The 12,445-nt window shown below is 51.9% G+C and overlaps 1 protein-coding gene and 1 pseudogene across 2 annotated transcripts; one reads left to right on the forward strand and one right to left on the reverse strand.

The window, feature by feature from the left end:
• Positions 1-166: 166 nt before the first annotated feature.
• On the reverse strand, positions 167-1,242 carry LOC112851697 (peptidyl-prolyl cis-trans isomerase A pseudogene; annotated as a pseudogene).
• A 3,783-nt stretch (positions 1,243-5,025) lies between these two features.
• On the forward strand, positions 5,026-7,190 carry LOC147572197 (uncharacterized). Of its 2 annotated transcripts, none has more exons than XM_086694027.1 (3): positions 5,026-5,104; positions 5,398-5,526; positions 6,585-7,190. In XM_086694027.1, exons 1-3 carry the CDS (start codon positions 5,051-5,053, stop codon positions 7,149-7,151), a joined length of 750 nt encoding a protein of 249 aa, XP_086550153.1. In that variant the 5' UTR covers positions 5,026-5,050; the 3' UTR covers positions 7,152-7,190. The 2 variants fall into 2 exon arrangements, with proteins under 2 accessions (XP_086550153.1, XP_086550154.1); XM_086694028.1 differs by having other exon boundaries at positions 6,658-7,057.
• The last annotated feature ends 5,255 nt before the right edge of the window (positions 7,191-12,445 follow it).

Here is a 12,445-nt window from a genome sequence, read left to right on the forward strand (position 1 = left end):
TGTTTTCCACTGCTTAGCGGGATGCCTGAGCACAGTGGGGACTCCAGGAATGAATGACAACTTCTCTACACACACCCTCCAATCTGCTCTTTGTTGTTGTTTCACTTTTATTTCATGATCATAAACTTCACTCTGCAATCCAGCTAGTGGGGGGGGGGGGGGCAAGGAAAACCCGGGACCCGGGAACTGCAGGGGAAGCACAAAGATTATATATGCAAGCAGATGGGGGCAGAGAAGTGCTCTCCAGAGCTACACAGGAATGTTCCTGTAGTTAAGACCAAATACAAGTCAAATGTATTCGATTTGTCCCCAGTCAGCACTGGTCATCTTCTTGCGGCTCCTGGACCCAAAGCACTCATGGCTTCCACGACGTTCATGCCCTCGGTCACATTGCCAAACACGTCCAGCCGTGTTTGCTTGCCGTCCAGCCACTCGGACTTGGCGGTGCGGATGAAAGACGGAACCGGTCATGTTGGGTCCAGCATGTGCCACGGACAGGATGCCAGGACCTGTGTGCTTCGGGATGAAATTCTCATCATCAAATTTCTCCCCATAGATGGACTGGCCGCCAGTGCCATTATGGCGTGTGACGTCACCACCCTGGCACATAGATCCCAGAATAATCCTGTGAGAGCAGGAAGCTTTGAAACCAAATCCCTTCTCCGTGGTGCTCAGAGCATGAAAGTTCTCTGCTGTTTTGGGAAATTTGTCTGCAAACAGCTCAAAGGAGACACGGCCCAAGGGCTCGCAGTCCATGGCGATGTTGAAGAACAAGGTGGCGTTGACTATAGCCGGGGGGCATGGGCGGTTCCCGGGCGGTGTTGTCTGTAAGGCCAATCCGCTCTTGTCTTATCCATATCCAACCTATCGGTCAGGGCCATGTTCCAGTCCCCGCCCCCCTCACCCTCCGCCCCCCTCACCCTCCCATCCCCCCCCCCCTCCGCCCCAGAAGCCTCCCTTGACTTTGCCAGACTACACTGCTTTTTCACAGTACCCCAGTTTAATGTTTCCCCCCAATTGTTTCTGGCCCGGAAAAGCTGCCTTAGTCGTAGGTGCTATTTCTCCGGGGTACACTTATCCAAAGGTCCTGCAGCGACGCCGAGCACAAAGGAGGTGCCGATTGCTGATTGCGGGAATTCTTATTCCTTCCCAGAGCATTTCTCCAGGATTGGAGTCATGGGAAGTGTGGGTGCTTTTGTTTCTCAGACTCAGCTGCACACAGAAGGAGTATATCTTCCCCATGCGCAGTCTAGATACCCTGCCGAAGGGCCGCTCTGGGTTCACAAGAGAAAAGGCTCCATGTTTATGTGGCCCCTTCGGCCTCTGCCCCTCCAGCTGAGCCACTGGGTCCTTCACCGATACACCGGGCACTCATTTACTGAGCACCTGTCATACGTCAGTCAAGCACTGTGACGGCCATGGTGGGAAGTACAGAGTTAGGGCCTGGTGTCTGCCCCCAAAGAGGTTGGAACCTAGCTATGGGGTGAAATATACCCAAGGCTGGAATGAGACGGCAAATTCAATGTCAAGCACCCAAACGAAAGAATAAACAAACAAAACAACAAATCAGTGGCTTCCCATTGTCCGTGGAATGAAATTCCCTTGTCTGACAGTCAAGACCTTTCACTGTCGCCACTACCCACCACCCTCTCTTCTTAGCCACACAGACCGCTCTCACTTGTCCACTTTCTCACTTTCAGGCTTTTGATCAGTGCAAGTTTTTGCCCCCCCCAAAAAATCACTTTTATTGACCACTTACGATCACCAGCCCTATGCGAGTTTCTGGGTGAACAAACATGTATAAGACACAAGGCACACTTGATGTGGAAGAGTTTGAAACTGCAGGGGGTTGGCAGGGAGGAGGACAGGTTCGTGGCGCTGTCCTCGGTGCTCTGAAAGAGATTAGCGTGGGACTTCCCGGTCCTTGGTTTGTCTTTTCATTCTCTTCATTGTGTCTTTTTTTTGGGGGGGGGGTTATTTTTGAGAGAGAGAGATGCGGGGAGGGCGGGGAGGGGGAGAGAGAGAGGGAGACACAGAGTCCGAAGCAGGCTCCAGGCTCCCAGCTGTCAGCACAGAGCCCGACGCGGGGCTCGAACCCACGACCCGTGAGATCGTGACCTGAGCTGCAGTCAGACTCAACCGACTGAGCCACCCAGGTGCCCCTCACTGCGTCTTTTTGATGAATACGTTGCTTTGTTTTAATTCTAATGTTCTCTAAAAAGGCAGTTGACTCTGCCTCAGAAATCCCGCCTCTTGGTGCTTTGGACTGTGGACATTTGAGAAGGAAATAGACACCCGGCTTGTGACAGAATAGGATACTCCCATCCACTGGTTACCACAGGGACCTACGTCCAGTGACTCTGCTTCGCAGCCCCCTTGGAATTGCACACCCCATGTCCTTTCTTTCTCTAGGACCAGAGAAAACCTGGGAAATTGTGTGAACGGACCATTTCACCCCCCGGGACCCTGGCACATCCCACTGTGGATGGAAAGTCTCAAGACAAGGCGTGGGTTGGTGAAGACACATCATCTCTGTCTACTTCTCCTCATTAGAATCTATTCTGACTAGAAGACTCTGGCAATCAGTTGCTGAGGGAAACGTTTCTGTTGAAAGACTTCCGGAAGAATACAGTTGCTGCCTGCCCTCCTCGAAGGAAGACCAAACCAACGTAGAGCCTTGTTAGACGTGCAGGGACCCGGGTGCCCAGAACGGAGAGGCTTGCAGAGCCCACGTGAGGCTGCCTAGGTGTCTCCTCTGGGTCACGGGTTTCATGCTCTGTTTCCCGATGTGCAAGACAGAGCCCAAGCTGCCCACCGACCTCTCTTTTGGGATCTGTAACAAGAGGGCGACCAAGGTAGTGTGTGGCGAAGCTGAGGAGGAAGTGGCAAGCTGCTTTTTGGCTGGTGGCCAGGCAGGTGTCCAGAAATAGAGCCTTGCTGCCCAACCCGGGAGCTCATAAACTGGCGGGAGGGGCCTTCTGTGAGCGAGCCATGCCAGTTTTCAAGAAGCATCCAGAATCACAGCTACGACCGTAATTCTGCCACATTTCTCTTTTTCCGGGTTCATTTTTTATTGCGGTAAATATATATCCAACATGGAACTTGCCGTTTTTAACCACTTAAAGTGTACAGTTCACTAGCTTTTTTTTTTTTTTTTAATTTTTTTTTTCAGCGTTTTATTTTTATTTTTGGGACAGAGAGAGACAGCGCATGAACGGGGGAGGGGCAGAGAGAGAGGGAGACACAGAACCGGAAACAGGCTCCAGGCTCTGAGCCATCAGCCCAGAGCCTGACGCGGGGCTCGAACTCCCGGACCGCGAGATCGTGACCTGGCTGAAGTCGGACGCTTAACCGACTGCGCCACGCAGGCGCCCCAACAGTTCACTAGCTTTAAACACATTCACGTTGTTATGTGACCACATCATCATCCGTCCCCAGAAATTTTTCAACGTCTCAAACTGAAATCTGTACCCATTTAACAATAATGCCCATTCCTATCTCCCACCACCCCCTGACAACCATCACTGCTTTCTATTTCCATGAATCCGACTACTCTACGTACCCCATCTAAATGGAATCGTGCGATAAATTCATATTTTTGATGTTTATTTATTTTGAGAGAGAGAGACAGAGTGTGAGCAGGGGAGGTGCAGAGAGAGGAGACACAGAATCCGAAGCAGGCTCCAGGCTCTGAGCTGTCAGCACAGAGTCCGACGTGGGGCTCGAACTCATGAGCCATGAGATCATGCCCTGAGCCCAAGTCAACCGATTGAACCACCCAGGTGCCCCAATAAACTCATTTTTAGTTTACATAAGTAATACATGTTTATATTCTCATAGAAAAAAAATCAAATTCTGAAATAACGAGTATAAATGTCAGGATAAATACTGAGATGTCCAAGAAATGTTAACTACCTTATTTTTCTGTAATCAAACCTAGTTTCTATTTCCAGTCCTTTTTTCTACACAGTAGCAGGCCCTTAATCTCTGTTAGTGTAGGGGCTCCCCAGCCATTGTCTCCAGAGGTGTCTCTAATTTTCTGGAGGTCTCCTGTTGTGCCAGAGGCACGGTGCTTGGGTATCAAAACTTTTCCTCCTTGGCATCCACTAAGACGTTCGATGCTCTCTCAGGCTGTGGGTTCCTAGAAGCATAGCCACACCCCTAGCAAGGCCACACCCTCAGCCTTATCCAGAGGCTCCTCCCTCCCCCCCGTAGTGCCCCTCCCCCTTTCCCTCCCTCTACCTTCCCGCCTCTGGAGCCACAGGGGACTTGGCTGGGCTCTGTGAGGCCAATCACTTCTTCCTAGCTACTCAACGTCAGTTCTTGGTTCTGCAAGCCAGGTTGGCACTGGGTGAGCAGAAATCCTGAAGGGTGTCTTAGACCCCCTCTCTGAGCACACCCCAGTGCCGGCCAAGAACAAGAACATTGTCTTCCATAACCACAGTAACATTATCACGCCCACGAAGTTTGACATTGACATAATATACTAGTTTCTGATGTGGAGTCCGTAATCAGTTTTCTCCAAAATGCCCTGTATGACTTTCGGAAGAATCTAGGATCCTACGAACACCAAGGGGCCCTTCTAAGTCCTTGGATCCCTTGGAAGTCTCAGATGCACCTGGCCACCGAAGTTTTGGGTGGACTATTTTCTGCCTCTTGTTAAAGTTCTCTCCAGCAAAGGCGGAGTCCAGGGTGGATTCCAGAGTCTACATGAGCCGCGTCTTGATGCCCTTTGAGGTTCTATCCTATTTTCAGGTTTCGACCGCGGTCTCCCTCCCTAAGGCCAGTCCTCCTCCTGCTCACCGTGGTGGGGGTTGGGGAGTGAGGCCTGCAGCCCCCTCCCGCTGAGAAGTGAAGTAGGGGTCTGTGTGTGTGCAAGGGTGCTGTCTCAGCACCTCACAGGAGCCCTCCCGGGACCCCCAGGGGCCCGGACCCCACCCTCCCATTACCATGACAACCACTTCTGTGAGGACATGAACACTAAAGAATTGTGGGGGGGGGGGGGGGCGGACACGCCAGAGCCTCATCACATCAGTGATCGCAGAACTTTATGATCATGAAGAAGAAAGAACACGAACACGTGTCCTTATCTCCCAACCCCAAAGTAAGGGGCAGGCTGGGGCAGAGGCAGGAGCCAGGACGGCTGATCCTGCCTGCTGTGAGCTCCTCCCTCTTTTTTGTAAAAAAAAAAAAAAAAAAAGGTGGGGGGCAGAGAGAGAGAGAGAGAGAATCCCATTCAGGCTCTGAGCCGTCAGCTGAGCCAGACTCGGGGCTCAAACTCACCAACCGTGAGGTCACGACCTTAGCGGAAACCAAGAGGTGGACGCTTAACCGACTGGGCCCCCCAGGCGCCCCGAGAGCTTCGGCCTCCTAACTGGCTTCTCCTTCTCTCCTCAGGAGACCAGAGAAGCTTGGGGGGCTGCAGGGGCAGAAGATCCCTCCTTAAGCACCTTTGATGTATCCTTGACATCCATCTACAACCTCACAGATGATGTGGGCTACCAAGGGAGCCAGGAGCTGACCAGCGTGAGTACCCCACCCCGGGCCCCCTCCCCTGGGGTCCCGCACCCCTTACCCCGCTACCACACGGGCAATTTACCTCACTGACCTCCTCTAGGAGGTCTTGCGGCAACCTCCCATATCTTCTCGACACCCTTCCAATTCACATCTTTACTAAACACGGCTCAGATTTACTCCTTCCAGAACAAAACACCAACACTGAGAGTAACTGCAGCTTCTACTTACTGAGAACTTACCACTGCCTCCCTATCAGGTAGATATTATTATTATCATCCCTATTTTTCAGACGAGGAAACTGAGGCAAAGTCAAGTTAAGTGACCCTCCCAAGATCGGATAAGCAGGAGGCAGAGACGCTAGCGTCTGAGCTGTGTGTCTGAGCCGAGGTATCACACAGAACCGCCTCCCCCGCTGGCGGCCAACATTTACGTGGCGCGCAACGCACTCGGTATAGGAACTTAGCTCTTGGTTTATTTGAGAGAGGCTTTAAATGCCAGCTCTGTTTCTGTTAGCAGTCACTGACACAATACATCGCTCATATTTAAATGCTAATTTTTAAGAGAGAGAGTGGGGAGAGGGGCAGAGACGGAGAGAATCCCAAGCAGTTTGTCAGCGCAGAGCCCACGTGGGGCTTGATCTCACTAACCCTGAGACCATGACCTGAGCCGCAATCAAGAGTGGGACACTTCACCGACCGAACCACCCAGGCGCCCCAAGCTGCTCACATTGAAAGTGCACCGTTTGGTGTGCGGACGTGTACGTACTCATGAAACCATAGCCACAATCAAGATAATAGACGTATCCGTCCCCCCCGCCCCAAGTGTGAGCAGCCAGGGGGTCCAGAGCAGAGTCCTTAGACGGCTGGTATCTGCCTTCCATAGTGGGTCTGTATGTAACGAAGGCACCTGCCCTGGGACCCTTGGAAAGAGGCCAGCTGTCCACCGCGCGCTGGGATAAGCCTGCGGTGAGGCCCGGGAGCGTCCACCGGGGGGCAGGCTTCCGCCGACGCCCGCGGCCCAGGCTCGCCTCTGACCTCAGGGCTTCTCTGCCTCCCTTCCCCCCTCAGACACGAAGCCCCGTATGTAACGGGACGGGTCAGTGGAGAGCGCGCTTCATCCCCTGCTCTCGGATTCCCCAAGGAGGAAGACCCCGGCCTCGCTCGGTCCAAGAGGCGGAAGCGCAGCAAGGTCGCCACCGTCCGGCCGAGGAGGGACAAGGCGAAGGACGAGGACGCGGACGAGGAGGACGAGGACGCCGAGAACGAGGGGCCGCCCCGGGCCGCGCGGTCCCCGAGGGTGCGGCGGAAGCGCCACCCGTCCTCGCGGACGCGCCCGCTGCGGCAGGAGCACCCGGGCAGCTCGGAAAGCAGCCCGAGCACGCTCACGTCCAAGACCAAGTCGTCCCGCTGGAGCCTGGCCGGCTTCCGCCGGTACCTGTGCAGCTGCTGCGACCGGCGGCGGCGGTAGGGGGCGGGCGCCGAGGCCGAGGCGGCGGGGGAGGCCGGGGGCGCGGGCGAGCCCCCCGGGGAGGGCTCGGCCCGGCCCCGCCAGCGAGCACCGCACGCAAGAGGCTCCCGGGAGCGCGCCCAGGGACCAGGAGGACGGACAGGATCATCCGGCTCCCGTGTAAATAAAGCAGAGTTTATTTTGGGGCCCGGAAGGTCCTAGCCTGATGATTGCAGGTTTGTCTCTAGATGGACTGCATGATGGATGAACGGACGGATGGACGCATGGATGGACGGACTGGGGAGAACGCGCATCCTCTTTCTTCCTCCCCACCTCCCCCCCCCCCCAACCCCGTGTCTCTGAACACTTTCTCACCCTTTCCAGCTCCGTCTGAATTTCTGTCTCTAATGCAGAGGCCTCGGGAGAGGTGACAGGCTTTTGAAACCCTGGAAGGACTGGAGCTCCAAGAAGGAGGACAGCAAGGGGCCGGAGGCCTGAGGGGACTGACCTGGAGTCCTCTTGCTACAGGGTTTCCCCTCCAGAGTTCTGCTTTTCTTCTAGTGACCCTCAGCTCAAAGCAACGCTTTGGGCTTCGCATTTCGCAAACAAGACTACCTTAACAACAGCCGTCTGCTAAACAAGCCTGGCCTCTCAGGCTTCCTTCCTCGCCCGAGTAACAGGAGAGGGGCCTGGCCCTCCAGAGCCCCCCACCTTGCCCCTGCCCAGCAGGCTGAGGGTCCAGAGGGCATGTCTGCGGTGGGGGAGACACAGCCCGTCTCGGTTAGGTTCCCTAGAAGCGGAGGCCGTGAGGAAGCAGGACGGGGCAGGAAGGGGGCAGAGCAGGGCTATGGCCTTCTCAGTCTTCCTCGCCGCCCGCCGGGGTCTAGGGAGCTGTGGCGCGAGAGTCAGCCCACAAGATTGGCAGCATTTTTGGGGCATATCAGCACTGCGGGCTGCCCGAGGTTGGGGGGGGGGGGTGTGTACCTTCCCCAGCAAGGCAGCTCTGGGTTGATGCAGGGTCACTGGCTGCGAGCTGTGAGCAGGCAGCCCCGAAGGAGCCCAGAGTGGGTGCTGGCCGGCCGCGGGATCTGCCCGGGGACCAGACAGCGACCTCTAGCAATCACTGAGCTCTGTGGTATTTCCCAGTACAGATTTACCTTCAGTAAATGCCGCACGCGTGCATTACAGCAAAGTGCATTATGGCGAAGTGCATAAAATAAAAACACAAATAAGGGAGAAAGGACGGCCCTCCGTCCAGAAAAACTGCAACCAACCAACCAACGAACAAGTCGGAAACCGGCGCTCAAACCAGAGCGATCACTGCTGCAGCGGGACCGGCAATCGAGGTGAAATTACGGATGCGAATTTGAGGAGAAACAGGAAATTTGCATAGTTTCAAAGTCTCTTCCTCACAATAGCTATTTTTTTATTTTGTATTTAAAAAAGTTTGAATATTTATATTTGTGAGAGACAGAGACAGAATGCGAGGGGGTTAGGGGCAGAGAGAGAGGGTGACGCAGAATCCGAAGCAGGCTCCAGGCTCCCAGCTGTCAGCGCAGAGCCCGACGTGGGGCTCGAACCCACAAACCGTAAGATCATGACCTGAACTGAAGTCGTACGCTCAACTGACTGAGCCACCCAGGCACCCCTGCCTCACGATGTTTATTAATTACATAGGTAAAATAGTAACTTTACAGAGGGAAACCCAGCGGGAACCACACCCTTTCAATTAAGTTGTCAAGGCTACCGAGACCAACAGTAAGACGCTCCGACATCACGCAACCTGCCGTGATGTGCAGAGAAAGCCTGTGGCTTCTGTGGCAGGCTCATCAGAAGGCATAACCATCCGGGCACAAGAAACTTCCCACAAACCCAGACTGAGGGACCCTGTCTAAAATAATTGACCAGTAGGGGCGCCTGGAGGCTCAGTCCATTAAGCGTCTCACTGCAGCTCAGGTCATGATCTCGCGGTCCGTGAGTTCGAGCGAGCCCCACGTCGGGCTCTGTGCTGACAGCTCAGAGCCTGGAGCCTGCTTCGGATTCTGTGTGTCCCTCTCTCTCCGCCCCTCCCTTGCTCTCTCTCTTTCAAAATAAATAAACATAAAAGAAAAATACATTCACGTTGTTGTACGACTACCACCCTCCGTCTCCAGAACCCTTCATCCCGCAAAACTGAAACTCTGTCCCCATTAAATGCTAACTCTCCGTTCCCCTCCTCCCAACCCTGGTGATCACCACCTACTTTCTGTCTCTGTGATCTTGACCACGCTAAGTATCTCATGTAATCATATAGTATTTGTCTTTGTTGTGACTGGCTTATTTCACTTAGTACGATGTCCTCAGGGTCCGTCTGTGTTATAGCACCTTTTCAAAGCTGAGTAATATCCCACTGTGCGTCTATACCGCAGGCTGCTTATCTGTCCGTCCATCAGTGGGCGGCTGGGTTGCTTCCATGTTTTAGGTCCTGTGAGTAATGATGCTATGAACATGGGTCTACAGATATCTCCGTAACACCCTGCTTTCAGTCCTTTGAGTCTGTACCCACACGTGGAATTGCTAAATCATGTGATAACTCTATTTTTCATTTTTTGAGAAACTGCCACCAACCACACTGTTTTCCACAGACGCTCTCCCATTTCACATCTTCACCAATAGTACACAGTTCCAATTTCTTCACATCTTCACCAACACTTCTTGTTTTCTGGTTTTTTTTCCCTAATAGTAGCCCTTATAATCGGTGTGAGGAAAATCTCGCTGCACGTTCTTTTTTTATTTTTATTTTTTTATTTTTATTTTTGATTTTTTACAATTTACATCCAAATTAGTTAGCCTATAGCGAAACAATGATTTCAGGAGTAGATTCCTTAGTGCCCCTCCCCCATTTAGCCCATCCCCCTCCCACCACCCCTCCCGTAACCCACAGTTTGTTCTCCATATTCAAGAGTCTCTTCTGTTTTGTCCCCCTCCCTGTTTTATATTATTTTTGTTTTCCTTCCCTATGTTCATCTGTTTTGGCTCTTAAAGTCCTCCTATGAGTGAAGTCATATGATTTTTGTCTTTCTCTGACTAATATCACTTAGCATCATACCCTCCAGTTCCATCCACGTAGCTGCAAATGGCAAGATTTCATTCTTTTTGATTGCCGAGTAATACTCCATTGAATATATGTACCACATCTCCTTTATCCATTCATCCATCGATGGACATTTGGGCTCTTTCCATCCTTTGGCTATTGTCGACAGCGCTGCTGTAAACATGGGGGTGCATGTGTCCCTTCGAAACAGCCCACCTGTATCCCGTGGTAGTGTAATTGCTGGGTCCTGGGGTAGTTCTGTTTTTAGTTTTTTGAGGAACCTCCATAGTGTTTTCCAGAGTGGCTGCACCAGCTTGCATTCCCATGAACGTTCTTTTTTTATTCAGATTTTATTTTTAAGCCCTCTCTGCACCTACCGCGGGGCTCGAACTCACAATCTCGAGATCAAGAGTCACATGTTCCGCCCACCCAGCCAGCCAGGTATCCCTCACTGTAGTTTCGATATATATTAACCCCTTATCAGATATATCATTTATTGTTTATTTTTTTATTTCATTAATTTTTGCTCTACTCTTGATTTTTCTACCCTTCTCCATTCTTTGGGTATATTTTGCTATTCTTTTTTTTTTTTTTAACTCCTTCAGATGGCTACTTAACTCATTGCTTTTCAATTTTTCTTCTTTTCTAATGTATATATTTAAGGCTATGAACTTTCTTCTACATACAGCTTTAACTGCATTCCATCAGTGTTGATAGGTAACTCTTTGTTATAGTTTGGTTTTAAAATATTTTATAAATTCAAAATGTTGTCTCTCTGTTTTAATCTGAGAGGGAGAGCGAGTGTGCTGTGCATGCACAAGTTGGGGAGGGGCAGAGAGAGAGAGAGAGAGAGAGAGAGACTCCTAAGCAGAGCTCGACACGGGGCTGGAACTCACCAACCCTCAGGTCATGACCTGAGCTGAAGTCGGATGCTTAATCAACTGAGCCACCCAGGTGTCCCATGTATCTTATTTTTTTGTTAAGATTTTATTTTTAGGTAATCTCTACACCCAATGCAGGGCTCAAATTCACAACCCTGAGATCAGGAGTCACATGCTCCACTGACTGAGCCAGCCTGGCACCCCCCAAAAAATCTCTATCTTAGAATTAATGATATATGTTGGTCCCTATGGCTATTGTCTCCCTGCCTAGCCTCCCAATTACAGACAGAGGGGTATTCAGATCTATGACTGAGCACTTTTCTGATGCTCTTTGTAGCGCTCTCAATTTTTTTTTCTTTTTATATATTGAGGGCAGGTCATTAGATGCATAAATACTTAGGATTAGTCTGTTTTCCCAGTGAATGTTACCTTTTATCATTATGAACGAACCCCCTCCCTTTACCTCTTAGTGTTTCTTTCGGCCTGAAATTCTGTCTGATCTAGTATTAGTACAGTACCCTCGTTTTCTCCTGGCTTGCGTTTGTAGTTTATCTTTTCCCAGACTTTTACTTTCAATCTTTCTGTTTTCTTATGTTCTATAAATGTCTTGTGGTCACCCCCAGCCCCTCCCGCAGGGAATTCGGAATGTTTTGCTTAAAAGGGAGTGATTAAAACCAGCCCCTTGCCATGACTCTCTGGGACACCAGCTTCTCCTGGAGTCTTCGCCCTACCCCTCCTCCCCAACTGCTCTGCAGGCAGGGATGTGGTCCAGGCGGCGGGGAGGCCGATCGTCCCCACGGGGCAGCTGGCCTGGGAGTCACCAGCACGGCCCCTGGAAGGCTGCTCCCGGCATGGTTGCTTGCTCACTGTGGGAGTGGGGAGTCTACAGATGAGCAATCTCTGGGCACCAGGGTGCTTGCTGCCACTGGGTGTCATGACCCCTGGGTCCTCTCCACGGACAGCAAGGACACAGGCGTGTGTGCTAACTCACACACATCTACAAAATACTTTTAGCCGGATCCGTATTAAGCTGAACATGGGTTCGTGTTCTAATCCGTGACCACATGAATCATTCCGGCCTCACTCTCCCGCTCATCTGCCCACTCCCCACCCCAACAGAGAGAAACCGCACCCCCCTGGCCGTCCCCCACTTGCTTAAATTGTCAATTGTAGCAGACGTGCACGGTGGTCTCGGAACTGTTAACAGTACATCCGTGGGACGCAATCAACAAGAACGTGGCGCTTTGTTTCTTCTGCCTTTAGTTGTAAAGATCCCGCTAGTTTCCGAGTTACTTGTGTCGGCATCTACCCCCGTCCTGCAAGTGCAGTGATTTCATACATTCAAAATGTAGTTACAGTCTCTGGTTACGTTCCTCATCCCGTCCTGACCTCCGAGATGACACGTGGTTTTCAGTTTGCCTGCACGAAGGTTCGCTCTGCTCTAAGTGTCACGCGTCCACCATTACAGTGCCACGCAGCATCGGTTCACACCCCGAAACGCCTCCTGTAACTTCTTGACCGCGTGTCT

The sequence above is a fragment of the Puma concolor genome, chromosome E4 (genome assembly GCF_028749965.1).
Source record: "Puma concolor isolate L17-30 chromosome E4, mPumCon1.1.hap2, whole genome shotgun sequence".
Lineage (NCBI taxonomy): Eukaryota > Metazoa > Chordata > Mammalia > Carnivora > Felidae > Puma > Puma concolor.